The 22,889-nt window shown below is 33.6% G+C and overlaps 1 protein-coding gene across 1 annotated transcript; it reads right to left on the minus strand.

Annotated features, from left to right (window-relative positions):
- LOC107641865 (zinc-finger homeodomain protein 8-like) lies at positions 20,878–22,396 on the minus strand. The gene has a single exon (XM_016345282.2). The coding sequence runs from the start codon at positions 22,293–22,295 to the stop codon at positions 21,222–21,224; it is 1,074 nt and encodes a 357-aa protein (XP_016200768.1). The 5' UTR covers positions 22,296–22,396; the 3' UTR covers positions 20,878–21,221.

A 22,889-nucleotide genomic window follows, 5' to 3' on the forward strand; every position in this document is an offset into this window, starting at 1 on the left:
CTCTAACAAAATCAATTTTCATACTTATAATCATCCTAGGGTTCATGAAATTGATAAATCACAAGGGTTTGAGTACTTCTTACCTCATTCCATATGAAATATGGATAGAACCTACTTAGAATCCATGTTAGAGTATCCCTAAACAACCAAAATCACAAGATTTTAACACTAACTACCCAAAAATGCGTAACAGTGGGGAATTTTGAAAACTGGGCAGAGATAAATAGAATACGCACCACAAAACTTAAATAGAATTGTAGAAGATGAGAAGAGCGATATGTGGCCACAAACGGCTCGTCAATCAGAGTTCTGTAGCTCAAGTTATGGTGATTTGATGTTGGAACTAGGATTAGGTTTTCTCCTTTCTTCTCTCTTCTCTGAATTTCGGCCCTCACCCACTAAATGGGAGTTGTGGCTGCTGAATGGACTTAAGTTAAGGCTTATATATACTGGGCTTGGGCCCACTTGCGCCCAATTCACTTAGTTTAGTCCGTTGGCCCAATTTTGGGCCAAAACCTTTAAGATTAGCGCTTTAAATCACATTTTAAATATTTCTACCTTCCCTAATTATAAATCCTAATTTCTTAACCTCATTTACTTATAATCAATTTTCTCTGCTGCAGTACCAGACAGATCTCAACCGGTACTGCCGGTCAAAATTCTAGTGCGCGTTTTTACGCAGAAAACTATGTTTTCTGACTCAGAAAAATCCATTGAGTCCAAATATCATATTTAATTATCAAATTTCGATTGCTAGCTTTTCTAACCATATTTGCTCCTATTTAATTTATTATTTAATTAATTATAGTTTGACCGGATTTTACATTCTACCCCCCAACAGAAATTTTCGCCCTCGAAAATTTCATCCGCCACCACGAGTACGTGAGCGTAGTCTGCCTTTATACCCAACGCATAGTAGTCCCAAGGTCTTTTTACTCTGCGCGCTTTCGTTTCCGCGCTCTGATTCCTTTATCTCCGAGGATCTCGATCATTCGTCCAACGCCGACCAACAGCCTCGTTAATTACTTTCATCATCTCATCAACTCACATCTTATTAAATCTGAAATTATGTCATCAATGATCTCACCATCATCATTAATCATAGTCATCATCCCACATCACTATAATCAACTAAAAATCAACACCATACGTTAATCATACTCCATCATTATCCTTTCTCTCTGTCAAGCTAATTACCACTAATTACAGTTCAACTCCAAGCGTAACCTCTAGACTTACTTTCTTATTCCCTAACCCTCGAATTTATATATAAATTTATGTTTTAAAGTCTTTGACTAATTCATCAAAACTCTCTTCATTTTCAGAAATCAAATGAGTTTGAAATAACAAGTTAACAAAATCATAAGAATCCAATTTTCTTTAATAATCTATAAAAGCATTCGAAACACATCTCTTTTGTTAAAATTACTCAAATCAAAAATCATTTTTCAAAACCATAACCAACACTCTTTTAGATTCTTGGGAAATTTTCGACAACACCTCCCCTAAAAACTGGAGTTTACCACTCGTCACGGGTTCCCTTAAACCAATCTCAGTACAACATCAGCATTTCAATTTAATGGTTTTCAAATTCGTCTTTCAAAACCAATCATTATAAATCTCAATCTAAATCCAAGGCCACCATGGCCAAATATCATAGTACTCATCTCTCAAACACGACGACTTGCACTCACTCATCATTTAAACCCAATTACGCATCAATGATCATTTCCTCATCCATTTCAGAACCATCAAAGTTCATAGCCACAATTTATCCCAATTATCTAGAATCGTTATCTAGTTCACTAACCTTTCAAGTACTCAAAGCATAAAGCATTTTTAATCATACCCTATTATTCCTTATTATTACCATACTATGTTAACGCTCCAGCAAGCTTCCGCTGCGTCACTCTGATTATTAACCACCAAGAATCCAATCATGAATCCATGTCATATTTCCCTATTGAATCACAAAACCTAGGCCCACTTCTAAGCTTTCTCAACCTGATAGAAATAATGCTTACGCTCACGTGAGACTCAATCGCATCCTCTTAAAAATCCTTGATCTCTATACTCACATTACCTAATCGTTTGAAACCTATAATATCCGCTGCCTAACAATTTGTCATCCTCCAATTTCTACACAAGTGCTCAATTTTCACAAACTTTCATTCCCATTCAAATCCAAATATTCCATTGTCAATTACAAGCCCCTTCTGCCCTAAATCATCAGACTCCAATCAACTCAAACCTAATCAAACAAATCGTTCAAGCAACTATCCACCTCCAAGTGTTCCACTCATCAATCCAAAATCAACACACCATTCTCGTATGTACCACTGCCAAGATTCCTATCACGACGTTCCCTGACTTTCCTCACCGGTTCGTTCTTGGGAATTCCTCCCCAGTTACTTCATTCATGTCCATGAGACACCATTCGGATCTTGTCCACACTAGACAAGCGATATCGAGGTGATCAGACTCAATATCTCCAATTAAGTGCTTCAAATTACCAAAGGTACACATGGACTTCATGATAGATGTATCGGTTAGATACCCTAACTAGCATAGGCATAGACTCAGAGTATGCATTGAAGCATAAGCAGTTCCATACCTCAGGCTCACGAGGACGAACTGCTCTGATACCATAATGTAACACTCTAATATTCAAATCCTTATGCTCGAGTCATAAGTCAATGATATTATAGTGGTACGACCCTCAAGGTGGATTTTTATTACATAATTATAAGTAAAATAGAAAGGGGTATTAATCGAGAAGCCTGAAAAGAGTAAAAATAAAATCGCGAAGTCGTATCACTCACGCATCGACAACTAAAAGATAAAGCGTGAAGTCGAAAGCGATATACAGATAAAGGCATATAGGAGAATAAGAGAAGGACAATATATGGATATATATAACATAAGTAAATAGCCACTAGTCGCGGCCCGCGAAGTTTAGGCCGGCTAGGGTACAATATGAAAGTAGTTGACAACAGTATCCCCTAATCTCTCCCAAAAGAAACATAAGAACCTCTATAGGCAAGTTCAAAAGAGTCCAATACATAATAAGGTTTTCCAAATAAAGGTGGAGAGATTCTAAACAAAATATAAAGTAGAGAATATAAAGATCTTCACCACCTCTCAGATGAACCACAGCTCACTTCTGAGCACCTGGACCTGCATCTGAAAAACAAGAGATATATACGGAATGAAAACCCTCGACCCATGAGTTCCCAGTATGGTAAAAGTGCCAAATAAATACAATGCATTGTAATAAAAACTTACTAAGCATCCTAGACTTCCTTTTTCACCAAATATTCTTCCTGTGTTCTCGCTAATCCATAAACACGCAACTGTTATAAGGGAATGCTAAATCTAATTCATATTCCTCATGCTTCCCAACTTTCTAACTCTCCGACAAATTAGAATCGGAATCATAAGCCCAACCATCTCCAGTTACTTTGTCTCAGCAATTCTATATCAATACTTCATATTCTCACCTGGAGCAAGTGAAATAACTTCACTGCGTCTACCCAAGGAACTAAAATTATCTCAATATCAACCTGGAGAAGTGAAATCACTTTACTGCATCTACCCAGGGAACTCAAATTGTCACATTCATAAATCATCATTTTAAATTAATCATATCATTATTCCATCTCAACAAGAACAGCCCTCAGCGTTAACTGATACTAGCATAAGGGACCTCACAGTTGTACAAACACAATCAATACAGACAAGTAATACACAATTAAGGTACAAGTAGAACAGATAGCATATAGTCAGGTAACATAGCATATATGATATAGAAATCCAAACAAATAGGCAAACCCAAACAATTCAAACATATGCAAATGATGTATGCCTGCCCTATGGCGGATGAGTCTCATCTGTCAGTTATAAAGCCAACCCGACAAGTCCTGGTAGCTAACCATTGGACTGTCCCTCTGTCGTGCATCCCCAACTCGAGTTATTCACAATCATAATTATAATCACACAACACCCACACTGGTGTTTATTCACGAGGGCGAGCTCATCTGAAACTTTCACAGTGTCCGGCCACACTTACGACATAGGGTCAGCAGAATCTCGGATCTCAACCTGGAGCAAGTCGAGCCGACCTACTGCATCTACCCAAGGAAATCCGAAACTCAGATAGTTTCACAAATCTCAAATCAACCTCGACTGAAGCAAGTGGGGGCTAACCACTATATCTACCCCAGGAGTTGCAAACCAAACCCGGAGCAAGTGGAATCAACGCCACTGCATCTACCCAAGCAGGTATATCTCACCACATCCCGGAGCAAGTGGATCAATGCCACTGCATCTACCCAGACAGGTGTCTAAAAGTTTAACCTGGAGTGACTGGAATCACCACTACTGCCGCTACTATCCAGGCGTCACAATCTCTGACCCGGAGCAAGTGGGACGAACCACAACCCTTGCGTCTACCCGAGGAGCCTCTATACTAACCAACCTGGAGCAAGTGTGGCGCAACTACAACCCTTGCGTCTACCCAGGAGGTACGTTCTCATATGCCCAGGAGGAACCAAGGAGGGTATCCTAACCTCCCACCATCTCGCTGGGGGCGATTTTACAATACCAGGAGGAACAAGGAAGGGGATCCTCACCTTCCTTCATCTCTCTGGGGTCGCACTTTCGAGAAATAGAGATCAAGATAAAACAATCATTCAAAGCCATATTTTCATTTCCAGCGATAAATCAATATTTATCATAGTCATCCGGCTGGCTCATAACATAACCCAAAACCAGCCAATAATCATTATTAAATACAGCCCTTCGGCTCATGGCATACACCACACTTCCATCACCACTCTCAGTAACTCATACAATCATCATTACTCATCATTCACCTTTGATTCTCATTTTACTTCCTCCAAAAGTTACCACATGTCCTAGCTTCTTTTCATTACTAGGCATACTATTTGGCTTTAAGACTTAAAGGGTGAGAATGGAGGCTTAAAAGTTTGAAATTCGGCTTTAAAAACTCAAAATCAACTTTTGCTGAAAACAAGGTCACGCATGCGCATCGCTCATGCGTACGCGTGAAAGGTGAAAAAGTAGAGTGACGCGTGAGCGTTGACCATGCGCGCGCGTGGGAATCAATAAAGCAGAGTGACGCGTGTGCGTCAACCATGCGTACGCGTGGATGCGTTTTGTGCTCCTCGCACAACACCAGCATAGTAACCGTGCAACTCTCTGGATTTTCTACAAGGAATTCGCATTAGTGCAGCGACGCGTACGCGTCGGCCAGGCGCACGTGTGAGAGAGTAAAAATCGTGAGTGACGCGTGCGCGTCGGGGTACATTTTACCAAAAATTTTACTAAGTTAAAAAGTTGCAGAATTACATTTTTAAACCCCAAACTTTCAACACACATAAATTCTTCTACAAAATTTTTTTTTCAACCATTAGAAAGATCGTTGATTAAACTTTCATAAAAATCCAATTTTGAAGGAATTCCAAACTCCGTGGACCGAGTTATGGACCGTCAAAGTTGGTCAAAAATCAGTTTCTACCCAAAAATAGGAATCACCAATTTTCCAATGTTCACAAGCCCAATTCATTTCCACTCATCCAAATGACCACAACCCAACCACATTCACAAAATTACGCTCAACTAAAACCAAACCTACCTCATCTACACAATTTCACCCAAAACTATCAAATTCCACACCTCAATTCCTCAAACCTTATTATTCAGTAATCAAACCAATTATTCACACATTCAATATCAAAGATCCATCCAATCTCTTATATCATCACACAATACACACATCAACTTACCTTCCTTACCTGTTTCCGACCTCCGGCCCAAATTTACAATTTAAATGCATATTCCACAAACCAATATTCATTATCCAATTCATCAAATCCTCAACACACCAAACATACAAATTCACATAATTCTCAACTCAATCGTTAATTTAAATTAGATCTCAACTATGTATATTAGTGCCAACCATTCACACAATCCAAACTTAATCTTATGGCATCTAGCCTAGAAATTCTCATCACACCACACGGTATTTAAATGAAACTTAAACCGTACCTCTTGTAGCCAAAATAATTGAACTTCTTGTTGAGATTCTCTACCAATCCTTAGCTCCAAGCCTCACCAAAGCTCCTCAAGCAATATCAATCTTCCAATTGTGTACCAAAATCACCTAATTCTCTAACATAATCAATTTTCACACTTATAATTAACCTAAGGTTCATAAAATTGATAAATCACAAGGGTTTAAGTATTTCTTACCTCATACCATATGAAATAAGGATAGAAGCCACTTAGAATCCATGTTAGAGTATCCCTAAACAATCAAAATCACAAGATTTTAACACTAACTACCCAAAAACGCGTAACAGTGGAGAATTTCAAAAACTGGGCAGAGATGAATGGAATACTTACTACAAAACTTAGATAGAATTGTTGAGGATGAGAAGAGCGATGTGTAGCCACAAACGGCTCATCAATCAGATCTCTGTAGCTCAAGTTATGGTGATTTGAAGTTGGAACTAGGATTAGATTTTCTCCTTTCTTCTCTCTTCTCTGAATTTCGGCCCTCACCCACTAAATGGGAGTTGTGGCTGCTGAATGGTCTAAATTTAAGACTTATATATACTGGACTTGGGTCCACTTGTGCCCAATTCACTTGGTTTAGTCTGTTGGCCCAATTTTGGGCCAATACCTTTAAGATTAGCGTTTTAATCGCATTTTAAATATTTCTACCTTTCCTAATTATAAATCCTAATTTATTAACCTTGTTTACTTATAATCAATTTTTTCAGCTGTAGTACTAGACAGATCTCAGCTGAAACTGTCGGTCGAAATTCCAATGCGTATTTTTACGCAAAAAACTATGTTTTCCAACTCAGAAAAATCTACTGAGTCCAAATATCATATTTAAATTATCAATTTTCAATTGCTAGATTTTCTAACCATATTCGCTCCTATTTAATTTATTATTTAATTAATTACGATTTGACCGGATTTTACAAATGGTGATTGTATGATGATGACTTTGAGGATGATTTTATTGTTTCTTTGGCATAAAATGTTAGGAGGCAATTTGTTCTTACAACAGGTTTGCCAGGATGATAAAACAAAACAAACTATATGAGGATCAATTTTAAAATTTTGTTGACATTGCTTAATTCCAGGGACATTTAATAGTAGATTGTTTACATTGCTTAATTCCAAGGACCGATTCTATTTGTTTAAAGTTATTATTTACCTTAATTTTTTCTTCTTTTGGTTTTTAATTGTTTGCCGTGTGTTTATAATCGATGTGAGACATGGTGAATTTACTTTTCATTGGCAAAGCATTGAGATTATAAAAATCTTTTGTTTATTTAGCAATTTTTTGGGATATTTTATACTTATGGGGTTTTCTAAAGCAATAAGTGTAAATTAGAGTTGAGGTAAGTAGTTATTACCCTTTAGTTTTTCGTTTTCTATTCATTATTTTGGCTTTGACAATATACTCATTAATGTCATCCCAAAAAAGTTTGTTATCGCAACTTGACATGCCTTTCTTCATCAAATTTTCTACCTTATTACATCAATTTTGGTTATGAACTTGAATCTAGAGAAATTATTGCTTTTACTAATATTAGACCAAAAGTGATAGTTGACTTGAACATACCCAAAATGCAATACCATATTATGTATATTTGTTGATCTGAAGATGAATTTAAAGATGAGATTGAAGTATTTTTATTTTGTGTTCTCTGGAATTTTTTTTCTAATTTTTGTGATTAAGTTTGATGCATCATTAGGTTTTCTTGAAATGCAAAGTGTGCTGCGAGCATTCATGAGTATTTGGATGTTGTAGCATTGTGTTGTTCATCCTTATGAATGAAGAGTAATTGAGGAACAATTATGTTAATTATTTCTTTTTTTCACTTTTTGTTTTACTTTGATTTGTTACTGCTTTTTGTAAATTTTGATTACTGTGAAAAATGAGAACAGTTGTATTTGTTTTGATTCCTAGATTGATGAAGATTTTACATTGTGTTTGTTTATTGAGAATGAATGATGAGTAAGTAATGACCGAGAGAATTTTTTTTCTTAATTTGAACTTTGGTACTTACTGAGAAGTATGTTCCTTTGTTTACTAGAGGTGATGATTTGGAGAGAGTTGACAAGAGGAATGGACTACACTCCAAATTGTATATTGCCGCCGCAAAGAGCAAGGGCTACGGTTCAATGCTTAATGTATGTGTTAGTAATATTGAGGGCATAAGTGCTCACATTCAATTTGGATCAACAGTATGTGGCGTTAAAAAAATATTTACATATTTCTTTTTAACATTAGTTCTATTTATTGTTTAGAAAGATGTGAGATTTAGAACAAATAATAGAATTGAAAGAATAAAGTAAAGTTGAATCAGAGATTGAGGCATGGGGTTCATGTTCAATTGCCAATGATCCTTTGAATCAAGGGTTAAGGGTGCACTTGGATTAAACTTAAATCAAAGTTTCAATAAAAATATTTTTGTCTTTCTGAATTTACTTTTATTAATTTATGAGTTTAGTTTTGTTGTTTTTGTTAGATTGACAAGGAAGAAGTATGACTTCCAATCAAATTTAGAAAAAGAAAAGTTGATTTTGTTTGTGCTGTAGTTAAATATATGTATTTGCTGCACCATTAGTTAAAAATGATACTGTAATAATAATAATGGGAAATTTGGTATTTGTATATATATATTTGTTGTACTTAATGTGATATTTGTTGCCTTTATTCTGTGGATAATCATAATACTGCATCATTTATAACATAAAAAAGGCTAAGATTCTTATATAAGTAGCTAAGTGTTATATTTTTTTTATTTAGATACAATTCAAGTTAATTATTGTGTTTATAGTGTTGTCTTTTATGTAATGGAAGAAAAAATTGAAAAAATTAAAATATATTTGATTAGTAATTAATTATTTTCCAACTGTTATAAAAGTTGGGCATTTATAATTTTCAACTTCTTATGAATATATATAAAAAATCACACAGTACATTTTATATTTTGATGTATCTATATAAAGTGAATTAACTTAAATAGTATGTAGTAAGAAATTGACAGTAAAATTATCTCAAATTTTTAAAAAAAATTTTATTGCTATTTTGCGGTTTTAATCAATATATTTTTATGTATAAACATTGATATCTATCAACTTTATAAATTTTTTATATGAAAGTTGTGAAGCATTTTAGGTAATTGTTTTGTAAGAAAGGATAATTTAAATCAAATAATAATATTTATTAAAATATATTGCTCTTTCGTTAAAAAGTTATCAATTAAGCATGTATTATCTTTATTTTAAATTAGAATTAAAGTCACTAAAAAAATATTTTAAATTAGAAGTGATAGAAAATAAATTTTTTTTACTGGACTAATAATCTCATATTTATTATCATCTAAATATGAATATAGTGTGTATTAATGAAATATTAATAAATATTATTCATGCTCAATAAAAAGTATGTCCAATTAATGTTATCAAATAAAATGTAACTACATTATTTTATCAGTGAATTAGAGCACTTTTTTTTAATTTGATGCAATTTTAAATTTGTAATAACTAGAGTATTTTTTTTCTATAAAAATAAGAGAACAACTAGGGAACTAAAAGCATATCAGCCAAAAATCAGCCAAAATGTATTTGGGTTCCATGAAAAATTGGGTTTTAGTTTGTGCTCTGTGATCTCAAGAGCAGTTTTCAAACAGATTATTCAAAAAGGAGTAATGCTAGGTATTAGCCAAAAATCAGCCAAATAAGTTTGAGTGAATCCAAAATTTTTACGAGTTAATATATATGGATGTTTCTTCTACTAAGTATCAGAATGTTTCTTTTTCATACTAAATGGATGTTCTTTTATATCGGTGATAAAAGAGGAGTGGATCGTGGTGGGGAGACGGAGAGAGCCTGACGGTGAGAGAGAAGGGTCTATGTGTGATTGTTGGAGGTGGGTAGGTTAATGTGAGAGAGAATAGGAATGTTTTTATAAGTTTTAATTAGGTTTACCTAATCAATTTTAAATTTTTTAAATTTTAAATTTTAAAATTTTAAAATTAATTAATTATTAATATAAATTAATGTGGTTTTGTTTAGTTTTTTGCTGGTAACCTTTTGGTTCCATATACTTTTCCTTCAAAAAGTGATTCTAATTAAACGGTTTTGTTTACTTTTTGGCTGATCACTTTTTAGTTCCATATACTTTTCCTAAAAATAAAAACTGAAACCAATCAAACTCTTTCAAAAAAATATTAAAAGTTACATGGAGTTTGTGATTGAAGCATTCTCCTCGTGATGAAAAAATTCACTAAAGTACTTCTCCTGGACGATTGTTTATTTGGATATAAAATTTCAAAGGCTAAAGAATTATCTACATAAGATTAAAACTATAATAATTTCTTTAATCAATATAACAATTAAAATGATCCTTTAATTTTAATCAATGATCAAAATTTTTTCAGTTTTGAAATTGATCAAACTTGTCCTCCAATTTTTCTTTTTTTTTTTTTCAGATAAAGTTAATCCATCTGTTAAATAGTCCGTTGATAAAATCTGACATACACTATTAACTGTTAACATCAATGATAAAATTAAAAACATCCCGAATATAAATTTGACATAAATAAAAAATATTAAAGATAAAATTAAACAAAATTAAATAATAGAGATATTTAAAAAAAATTACAAATGTTAGGGATAAAAAAAATTACAAATGTTAGGGATAAAAAAATTATATTTTAAAAAAAATATTTTTTAATTTGTATTTTAACAGCGATTTTTCTCAACGAAGGAAGAATTGCTAATAATATTTAATTTTACCAATGGCCTTGGGGCGTCAGTAAAAATGGTCGAATTTTACTAAGTTAATAGAGTTTTGACCAATGAACTTTTATCGATGACCTGACCGTTGGTAAAACTGGTCACTAAGCCTAAGTCATTGGTTAAAAATGATATTCTTGTAGTGTTCATGGTGTTATCTATCTAGGCCTTTTTGCATTATGTGCACATCATCATTGTTGGTTGCATAAGATGGTGAGCACCCTTTAAGGTTTTAGATCTTGGTATAGGGAGAGAAAACTTGGCTATTTTGGGAAGAAGATAGTGCAATATGTGCATTATATATGTTTGTTGGGTTTGATCAATCGGTCTCTTAAGTAAGGGACCAAATTGATTGAATCACCTTGTATGCCATGTTAACATGCGTAATACTACATTCTGTTGGCAATTAATAATTCACATTAGATTATAGTTAATGATGTTAACTGGCTATTTGTCGGAAGGACGATCAAACTGGGAGATCATTCTAATCAATTTTAGAACCCATAGACTGTTTTGATCATTAGAAGTCTTGGATTCAACTTCTGAAACAAAAGGGATAATTATTTGTTTTATTTCTCTTGTAAGATTTTAATCAAGTCAAGTTGAACTAATAGAGTTTTGAATGTTGGTGATTTAATCGCTCATTCCTCGTGATGGAACTTGTAGAGTTGTTTAGGACAATATAAGTCCAATAGGTAACAACAAATTGCATGTATTGATTTTAACATAAATTTTCTGGAATTGTTTCATTCTATAATATTCATCAATGTGTAATATTACAAGAGGAGAAATTATTAAATATCTGTGAAGTAAGAGGGACATAAGGATAAATTTTACCTATATGAATATTGAGGTGGTGACAACTCTAAATAATGATTTATTCCTCTAAATATTCAATAACTAGGATTAATTAGTACATGTAGAAATGCTAAAAACTTTTGTAAAAACCTTAATATACATTTTTAATATTTTGTATTGGTCCTTTTAATTACTTTAACCATATTTCAACCCAAACCCTTATTCTTTTCCTCTTAGAAATTATAGGCTCATCTTTCTTCAGCAAGCAACTCTATAATGATATGGACTTTACAGACAATGGTAGCCACAACACTATATGGCTTCTTCACATTGTCGCCATAAGTGTCACCAATTTGGTTAACCAAATCTCTTACGATCTAATGTTTAGGTTTAAAAATCAATCTCTCTCTCTCTCTCTCTCTCACACACACACACACTTGTAGGATTTGGTTTTAGTTGATGCTATTAATTACGAGAGCAGTGATGGAAAAGAGAAATTGTTACGGTGCTAGTGGCTGCTAAAGGTAGTGAGAGGAAGAAGATTAGAATATAGTAATTTGAAAACCTTTTAATAATTTGTTTTATCTTGTACTTAGTTATTGTCAAATAATATATAAAGAATAAAGACACCAATTTTTAAAGAGATAAGAGTAGTAATAGTTAGAAATTTAGTTAGCTAGAAAGAGAATGGTTCTATATTTTTCTGTAAGAAATAGAATATATTAAATTAGTTTTCTTTTCTTTTCTAGTTTCTGCTTAGTGTAGTAGTATATATAGCAGATTTGTGTATCTTGTAAATGGTGTTCAATCATATTCAAGATCAATAAATTTCATTCACACTTTCTTTTGTCTTCTCTATTTGTTTGTGTATCCCCTTCTTTTGATCAAATTATATCTTGGTATCATGAGCACAGATTCAAGATCCATGGCTGCTATTGTACCAATTTTCTCATATTCATCTTTATCTTCTATAGCTTTAATATACCGTTTATGCCTATTCTTGACAAACTGAACAATAATTCATTTCAAACTTTGTAGCAATTTGTTTTACATGTTATTAATGCCAATGATCCAGATGATCACCTTAATATAGAGAAAACACCATGTAGATTTGATAATCAAGTTGCAAGAACTGTTAGAACAGAATCTAGACTTACTAGAAGTGGAAGATAATGGATCACTACCTTATGACATGGCTCTTTATTTCTACGGATTCAAGCTTCAAGAATCAAATGTTGGAGTGTGATTTTGCTTATCAAGTTTGGAAAAAGGTTCAAGAATATTTCTCCAAGATTTCTAAAATCATGGTACAATAATTGAAATCAGTGTAACATGGCAATTCTGCCTCTAAGTATCTTAGCAGGATCAGAAAAATTGTAGCCTCTTGCTGATATTGGTTACACTTTGTTATTGGATGATCATATCACCACAATATTGATGGATTACTTGAGGATTGTGCCATGTACATTTCTTCAATTATGGCAAAGTCAAATTCCATTTCATTAATTGAAGTGGAGACTTTACTACTTGCCCATGAAGATATGTTAGAGAAATTTAGAAAAACTGAATTTGGATCTATTTAAGCTAAGTTTAACCCATCTTAATCACAATTTGGTTGAAATCCTTCAAAAATGAATTTCAGTGGCTGTAGGGGTACAGGAGGCAAATTCTTTAGAGGAGGCCACTTCACGCCGATGGATTCTAGAAGTGCTTGCCAAGTTTGTGGCTAACAAGGCCACTTAGCATTCTCATGCTTTCCTAGATTCAACCAGACTTTTTGATTTCCTTCAAACAGATCCATTTCTTTTCAAGTTGCCAACAATTTAGCATTTTCTTTATCATCTTCTTTTCATGTATCAAGGGTATATCTTGCATCTCCTTCTACACTCTTTGATTCCTAATGGCTCCTTGACACTGGTGCGAGCCACCATGTCACAGTTGACCCAAGCCACGTCATCGCTGCATCAAACTACAATAGCCCTGACCAAATGATGAGTAAAAGGTGAAGCTACAGATACCGACAAGTGTATCGGATCATTCAAGTAATACCACGGTGAGTGGATATTATTCTCACGAGGATTAAAGGACTGAGCATGAAAATATCGAGTTAAATAACTAATTAGATCAATGAAACCTGGATTGATTAGGGTTGAAAACTTGTCTTGTTGGAGTCTTGGATGTTGAGTGCTTCGGCAGTGATGTTAAATTGAGAGAAATCAATAATGGAGAATATGAAGGGTTTTAGAGATGTTTAAACCCTAGGAAAATCAAACCTTGTTTCCCTAATCTAAAGCATGCAAAGATCTTTTTACGATGAATCTTAATTAACCAATTTTCAATTTCTTGGCTCTTCAGTTTCTTCTCAATTAATCAACCGTCAATGTCTTGGTCAATTAATTAATTGAAGAGGTTAGGCCTAAATCCAATCCCGTTCCTCATAAGATTCAAAAGTAGTCCTTAGGTCAAATTATATGCCATGTATCCAAGCTAGTCTTGTCCGATTGAATCTTATGAGAAAACACAATTTTTAAAAGTTGTTTTAATCCAAATTATATGTCAGGTATTCTAAACTAGAGTGATTGAAAATCATGTATGTATCACGCACTTTAAAACCACTATGTCTAATCGATTCAAAAAGTCATGTCAAAGAGTTTTCAAGCATAACTCGAATATTAGTTTTGTCGAAGAAATAAACAAATTCAAGACGGGATTAGCACACCTTTTGATGCTACTAATTTTTTAAGGATGAAGAATGAATAACTCAATCATGAAATAGATTAATGAAACACTTTAAAATAAAAGAAAACTTTGATTAATATTCCATAGAAATATAAACAGAGCTCCTAACTTTTTGACAAAAAGATTAGTTACTCATGAAGAATGGAAAAACAACAATGAAACTAAACTGTGCCGAGGAAGCTTGATGTGCTCTCTATGAATGTCATTCACTTATTTATACCAGGGTTTCTTCTAATTCAAATCCAAAAACTAAATCTTATCATAATCAAAATAATTAAGATAGCTCCTAATAATTCAAATCTTAAAACAGAATTAATCAAATTTAAATCATAGCAGAATTTTCTTCAATCTTTAACTTGGAATCACATCTTTGAGGTTGGGCATTATTGAAATCATTATTGGCGTTGCATGTGGCTGATTGGCATGTAACCGGGTCTAGCTCTTTGGGTTTGGGCGTGTAACGCCAAGCAGTGACGTTACACGTCACCTTAATTAGGCCAGTAGGACGTGGCATGCTTGATGGCAGGCCAAACATCGGTTTAGAATTTTTTCTCAATAAAAGAATCACTTCGTTGCACATATAGTTCCAAACCAACAATTGACCTGCATCAGAGTTTAATTTTGTTTGTCATAAGTGCAAACCAATAAAAATACCGAGAGAATTAGATCTCGAGTCATCTCTCAAAGAAACTGCAGTAAGGTATACATGTTATCGGTTATGAGGTTCAAGGGGGTGGTTTGCGGTTAAGAAGACAATAATCTAAATGACAATAAAGTAAATCAAACAATTAAAGATAACAAATATTAAAGAGGCATTCATGGCAATGATTGAGAATCAATGCCTTCTATCCTAGTCATTAATCATAACACAATAATTACCAAGAGTTAAGCCTATTATATTATCTCCAACATCGGAAAAAGATCAAGTAGGCTTAGTTAATTCTAATCCATAAGTAGCATCAATAGAAATAAGCTTAGCTAACAAATTTATATCACCAACATAAGTTGGGTATTAATGACTCAAGATTACCAAGCTTCTCTTTCCAAGCCAAGAATGCTAAAAAATCTACTCTAAAACTAAGTTAAACATTTTATCAAACACTTGGTGTACATAAAAAGAAAAGCATATTAAAAAAACATATGCTTAGAAAATAAACTCCGTCATGTGATATGAATGAATGCGATGCTCCAATATCAAACAAAGAAACTAAAGTTTGAAGACTAATTTCACAATTACCTCGACCTTATTGTTGCGATCATACAGGATAATCGAGAGATTGAACAGGATGTAAATCATAGGATACAAGCAGGTTGGTCAAAATGGCGGAGTGCATCTGGTTTTATATGTGACAAAAAAGTGCCTTTAAAACTTAAAGGTAAATTCTATCGCACTGTTATAAGACCGGCTATACTTTATGGTACGGAGTGTTGGGCGGCCAAAGGGGAGCATGAACATAAGATGAGTGTAGCAGAGATGAAGATGTTGAGATGGATGAGTGGTCATATGTGATTGGATAAAATAAGAAATGAAGATATAAGGGAGAGAGTTGGAGTAGCACCAATTATGGAAAAGATAGTAGAATCGTGTCTCAGGTGGTTTGGACATATGAGAAGAAGACCGACAAAACACCCAATCAGAAGGGTGGATGAGATGGAAGATGGATAAGTGGTGAAAGGCAGAGAAAGACCTAAGAAGACCATCCATGAGGTGGTCGAACGAGATTTACATGTCAACGGTCTCTCTGTAGATATGATACATGACAAAGCTCAATAGCGTCATTTGATTCATGTAGCCGACCCCATCTAGTGGGACAAGGCTTTGTTGTTGTTGTTGTTGTTGTTGTTGTTGTTGTTGTTGTTGTTGTTGTTGTTGCGATCGACCCACATTCTGGGTTTCTCTGCTTGGAAAATCCCTAACCATATGCCTCGGTAAACCACACTTGTAACATAAACCCATACCTAATTGGCATGGCTTGTCTGAATGGTAGTCCCCGCACCTCTGGCACCTCAAGTATTCCGAGTGAGCTCTTGCCTGCTTTCCTTTACCATTTTTCCGGTGGTTGTCATTCTTTCTGTAATTGTTCCTACCTTAGGGGATTGTGGTGCGTATCCACTCCTGTTGAATTCTTGGATCCTTGTGGTGAAACTTTTGCCTTAATCCCTTTCACGGGACTCCCGGCGATCATTCCTTGCCACCGCATTCTTCTTTGGAAATTCTTCTACCACTCGACTCTTGTTGACTAACTCAGGAAAGCTCCTTATCTCCATTGGCACCATGGTACTCATAATGTCATCTTCACCACCATGTCTATTACCATCTTCATTGCCATCTCCAGCTTGTTGCCCCATCTTATCCATTGCTCGATTGGTCACAACATTAATAGCAGCAGCCACGCTCGCCATTGCAGCCATGAAATCAGCCAAATTATCTACTGGTACGGTTCCCTCATTACCTCTCTGACCTCATTCTCGACCTCATCTACGTCCACAAGATGCCATTTGAGTCCCGTTCACACCAAACAATTGATATTAAGGTGTTCAGTCTCAATATCTCAAGTCTAGTGTTTCAAATTTTCAAAAGTATGCTCATGAACAGTTATGATATATTTATAAAGCAAATCTCCTAAATATACATAAACACAACTCAGAGTATGCTTAGAAGCATAATTAGTCCATTCCTCAGGCTCTACAGGAACGAACTGCTCTGATAGCATAATGTAACACCCTACCATACAAAGCCTTACCCTACAGTCATAAATCAAAGGTGGTGAGGTATTACGATACCTAAAAGAAAGCTGCATAGATAATATTTGAAGAATAATAATAAAACTAGGAGCTTATGAAGGAAAGATAAACAAAATCGACAGCCATTATTCACACACGAGATGTTAACGTAAGAAGTGTTGTATAATGGAGCAAAACATATATATATATATATAATATATATATATATACTTATATACACAAGTTCCGGAATAGGAAACATAATAGTTACTAGTGTCGACCCGCAAAGAAAGAGTCGGTTAGAATATTACAAAACCAGAAAACCAGAAAAATATGTAAAATAGAAATTCTATTTCTCCAAATAAAAATCTGTAAAAGAAAATATACAATATCCTTCTTCCTTACTTGATGTTCCATTTTATTAGTCTGCTTCCTCTGTTTTTAAAGGATTACTGCTCTTTCTCAATTCCCATCATACATTCCTTTTTTTGTGGGATTTTAAAAATGAATAATTAGCATGCTTATCCTGATTTATTATGCAGTATCTTTTACATGTTTTCTTAAACCTATCGGCAATTTTATGAGAAGACTTTGACTTTTGTGAGTGTGGCTTTTTTATTCTATTTTTTTTATTGAATCCTTGTATTCAATTATATTTTATTATGTTTTATTTGTCTTCTAAAAGAATGAATTGTTGTTTGAATATTCCTAAGAGTTGTACTTTTTTAGTACTCCTTTATAATGTTTGATTTTTCTTTCATTGTTATTCACGAGACATTTTCACTTAGGATTTTAATGAGATAATGATCAATTTTATAGTATTAGTGATTATTGATTACTGAACTTAGATCTTGCTAATGGAAATCCTCTTCTTTTCAAATTAAATTAGATTTTATTACAGTAAAAAAAATTTCTTCTTTAGTGCAAGTTAATTTAGTCGAAGTTTGTTTTTTTTGTTAGTTATAAAAAAAATTAGATAACTTTGTAAAAAAATATTTTTTTAATATAACAGTGAAAGATTACAGGGTTTATAACTACTATGTTTTTTAAATGCTGAATTGCGCGCCATAATTTTTTTTAAAAACCTGTTTTTCAAATAAAATTATCACAAATAACTCATTTTATTTAACAGCAATTATATCAATAATTACTGAAAACTATTGCAATATTCGTACTCTCTTGTAGTGACCTGAAAACGTTTGCTTGTTTTTCGCCTAACAGAGGGTGTGCAAGTAATATCTCTTTTAAAAATACAGTAATTGCTTACACCTCATTACTTATATTCATGTTTTTTCAATACATAATTTCTATCAAGTATCACCGTTTAAGAAAACTCAGTTTTAAGATGTTGCAAGTTTACTATTTAATTAATCAATTATTAATTATTAACTAATACTTGTATGCTGCATGGCTTTATTATTGTTTATTGTTTTAACAGGCGAGGTTATCATTAACTGCTTATAAAAGGTGTCTGATATAAAAATGGAAAACCAACAAAACTTGCCGTTTCATTGAACCAAACCCAATATGGAAAGGGAAAAGATAAAGTCCAAGGCACTGTCCTCCACCAAGTACACACAAACACAAATACAAAAGCTTATGCAATTTAAATAATCAAATAAAACATGCTGCTTGCCTTCTAAGCACAGACACACAAAATATAATGTCGCATGATTGAGGATAAACACGAAAATAGATTAGTGTCATTATCAAATATCATCCTCTAGTTCAAAAATAGATATTCCTTGTTTCTTTTTCTGCACAAAAAATGTTTCCTAGAATTTAAGAATAAAGCCCAAGAGGAATGGCATGAACTTAATTCTGTTTTTGAGCGGCTGAAAAAAATAGTTTACGTCTTTTTTTCTTTATAAATAAATGATTTTTATTTTATTTTCTTTTGGTTTTTTTGGGTGATAATAAGGCAATGTGTCATAGCTGGAAAACAAGGATTAAAAGACCCATGATTTAAGGAAAACATACACCGTCATAACTCATTCTAAGATTCTATACCTTCATTTTAGGTTTTGTTGTTAGTTTCAAAAAAATAAAAAATAAAAAAAAAAACAAAAAAAAAAACAAAACTTTCTTTTCTCCAGGTTTAGTATTTTCCTCGTTTTTTCTTTAATTTTCTCTAATCCCTCACTTTCAATACTTGATTTTTTTTTTATTTATTATTTTCCATGACTTTAAGTTAGTCTAGTAATTAGCTCACTAGTTTGCTTAAACAAGTGCCAGGGATTTAAATTTCACCTTGTGCATGTAACAATTTATTGACTAATGATAAATCTTTAAATAAAACTCAAATCTACGGTAAATTAGTCATTAATTTATCGAGTCAAGAAATACAGTGAAAAACCAAGATTCCATAACTCTAAAGTCTTGTAATTGATGGAACATAATACTAGACTTTAAGAGTAACTTAAAGATTTAAAAGGTTTAAGGTAGGGTTTGTCTGGAGATCCAAGTATTTCAATTTAATTTATATGGTTATTTTTTTAATTATCCCTTTATCTCTCTATATTGATTTATATATTTCTATTGATTGATATAAATTAAATGTATGATTTGCATGCCCAGTTTGTGTTGTGCTAATTGAACTTTGATTAAATTATATATATATATTTCCGTAAGAGACGACTCGAATTACACTAGGACTATATTAATTATGGAATTAACATAATTTGGTATACATATTATCATTTGATAACTATTGTAACCTAGCTCTCACCAGATATTAACTCTTAATTCTTAATGAGACAATGAGACATAATTATTCTCCCTAACTACAAAAAGATATTGTGCTGTTGTTATTATTAGTAAAAAGAAATTTAAAGTTTCATTTAAAGAAACAATATTAAAAACTTAAATTATATATTATAATTTTTTTAATTAGTTTCACTCAAACTGTTAGGACCACTTTAGAAAATCTTAACCAGATATAATAATTCATGTAAGAAACTAACGAGAGAAAGAAATGCTTGGTATCGGTTTGATTTATAATTTGAATATCAGCATTCAATTAGTCTAACAAATAAACAAAGCTGTACATTTTAGTCATACTTAAAAAACGTTATATAACACTATAAATCATGATCTATTGATTGTAGATCAATTTATAGTACAGTAACTATTAGAGTTGGTCATATGCAATGTGCAACAACCTCATCAATAGCATTTTCTCCAACTTAATAAATCTGGAACAGTAGTAGGAGTAATTCATAAATGAATAAGGACAAAATTGCATAAGGCATATCAGATTGCGCTTCAACATTGATAAAAGCACTTGTTTCTTGGGACAAACAAGTATGGCCATTTTTGGAGGTTACACACTTCAAGGGCAAGAATATATGATTAAATAATTAATCAAATTTCGGACAGCAAAAAAAAAAAAAAAAGGGTTATAGACGTTCGTCAATGTTACTAAGTCTTGTTAAACACACTAATTCTTTAATTTTTCAACACACAACTTCGTCCTATTAATACCTAGCTTGCCCTTAGTAAAATTTAAAAAAAAAAGTTTAAAAAATAAAAATTAAAACAGCAAAATTATTTGAAACAACACACCTGATCCTATCAAGAGGAACATGTGACAGCAATTAATTAAGAGCTACCACCAGAAGAGGATGAAACTTTAGTGGAACCGCATTAATTCCGGAGTTATGATATTTCATGATGTCTATGAACATCGAATTTATTCTAGTGGTCAAAAATAAATCTTTGAGTGTTATCAGTATAAACTTATAATAGATATATATTACATTCAAATTCAATAATGATAAAGTAGTATTATTATTATCGGACTATAATAATTTGGCGTTCAAATTATAATACGATTTTCCTAAATTCCAGACTCTATGAACAAAATTAGCCAAAAACAGAAAAGAGAAAAAAACCAGACCTTTATACGGCCTCAGCCGATGATCTTCAACATACGAACTATAAAAAATAAAAAAGATTCAAATGACTAAACAAAAGAGAAATTATCGCTTAATCCCTATCCTATTTCTATTATATCCTTATTATCAAAGATTAAATAAAGACATAAATGGTAGTTAACTTTAATTTGACAGAGAAAATTAAATCAACAGATAATAATTATTATACCTTAATTAATAATCTCTCTGAATGTCATCGTTGCTGCTACTAGTGTTGTTGCTGTGTTGATTACCATTTCCATTATCATTATTATTATGATCATCATCATTATCGTTATCGATATGGTTACCGTTATGAACACCATTAAGACTCCCATTCTTTTCAGCAGCAGAAGCATTATCGTTGTTGTTGTTGTTCCTGTTTCTGAAGAAGGTGTTCTTGTTGTTGTGCATCCAAACCTTGAAGACCCCTCTAGAAACCCCAATTTGGTTGCAAAACTCTTGAATCAAACCATCTTCATCTCTCTGCATTCTCCAACCAAGCTTCTCTGAGAATCTCAGCATCTTCTCCTTCTGTTCCTTGCTGAACTTGGTCCTATGCCTCTTCTTCGAGCTGTTCAAGTCTTTCTGGTGGTTGAATCCAGAACCGGAAGAGCATGCGGCATTTCCAAGGGATAAGAGCATGTTGGGAACAACAACGGTAGATGGAGAATTATTATTCATGTGATGGTGGTGGAAGGAGGAGTACGGAGGAGGAGGAGGAAAGTGGTGAGAGAGTGGGGCGGGTGGTGGTGATGATGGGCTTGAAATTGGACTTGCTGATGGGCTTGGGCTTGGGCTTGTAGTGCTTGGGCTTGTGCTGAGGCTGAGTCCACCACGCTGGGGGAGAGGCGGCGATGATGAGTGGTGGTAGAAGCTGAGGAAGTTTGGGGGGTGGTGGTGGTGGTGGGGGAGGAGGGATTCTGGGTCGCGGCGGTGGAAGTTGCGGTGGCAGCCACATGCGGCGCAAGTGAGGGAGCGTGGCTCAGAGGGGTTGGAGGAGGAGGAGGGCATGAACTCGCCGCAGCCGTCGAGGGCGTGGCCGCCGATGGTGGCTGCATGGTTCTTGAGGCACTCCTTGTAGGAAATTACCATGGAGAGTGGTGGTGCGGCGGCAATAGCGGTGGCCGGGAGCGGGTGGTGGCGTTTGAGGGAACCGTTCGTTGTTGGTGGTGGTGGGGTTTGTGTTTGTTGTGAGTTTGTGTGTTCTATGGTTTGGGTTTGGGTTTGGGTGTGGGTGGTGCTTGCATCAATTGGGGTTAAGTCCATTGTTTACTGTCTGTCTTTTTAGAGGGAATGGGATTAAGGAGTTTTCACAAAGATTAAAGCATTCTTTAAGAGGATGGGTGGATGTATTGTGGGGGCTCAAACAACAAACTATGCTATTGTCAATATTATGTTTTTCAAATGGGAAAGTACGAGGAGCCAATGAAATATTTATACAATGTGTATGATGGAAGTTTAGAGAGTATTAGAGATATAATTATTAGTGTTATCTTTTCTCATCAGCAGCCGAAGTTTTTTGGGATGAGTGGTATCATGCATGGTATTAAAGCGCTAGATCCGAAAGGTCAAGAGTTCGAGCCTTGGTGAATTTCAAAATTAATTTAAGTTTTTGGGAAGATGTTTATTATGATAGTACTCGGATGGTTATTCTAGATAGTATGAGAGACGTTCATTTTGTAACTCAATAGCCCATTGTACACATTGTACAAATAGTCCATTATCTCTCTAGCGGAATCCGTATCAAATATGTGCACACTAAAATTAATCAATAAAATTATTTACTAATATAAAATATATATTAAAATATAAATATATATTAAAACTATATTAATGATTAATTTTTAATAATTAATTTTA

This window comes from Arachis ipaensis, chromosome B05 (genome assembly GCF_000816755.2).
Source record: "Arachis ipaensis cultivar K30076 chromosome B05, Araip1.1, whole genome shotgun sequence".
Taxonomy (NCBI): domain Eukaryota; kingdom Viridiplantae; phylum Streptophyta; class Magnoliopsida; order Fabales; family Fabaceae; genus Arachis; species Arachis ipaensis.

What these genes read in the sequence shown, in the direction of transcription:
- LOC107641865 (XM_016345282.2), bottom strand. Translation starts at nt 22,295, where the DNA reads ATGGACTTAACCCCAATTGATGCAAGCACCACCCACACCCAAACCCAA.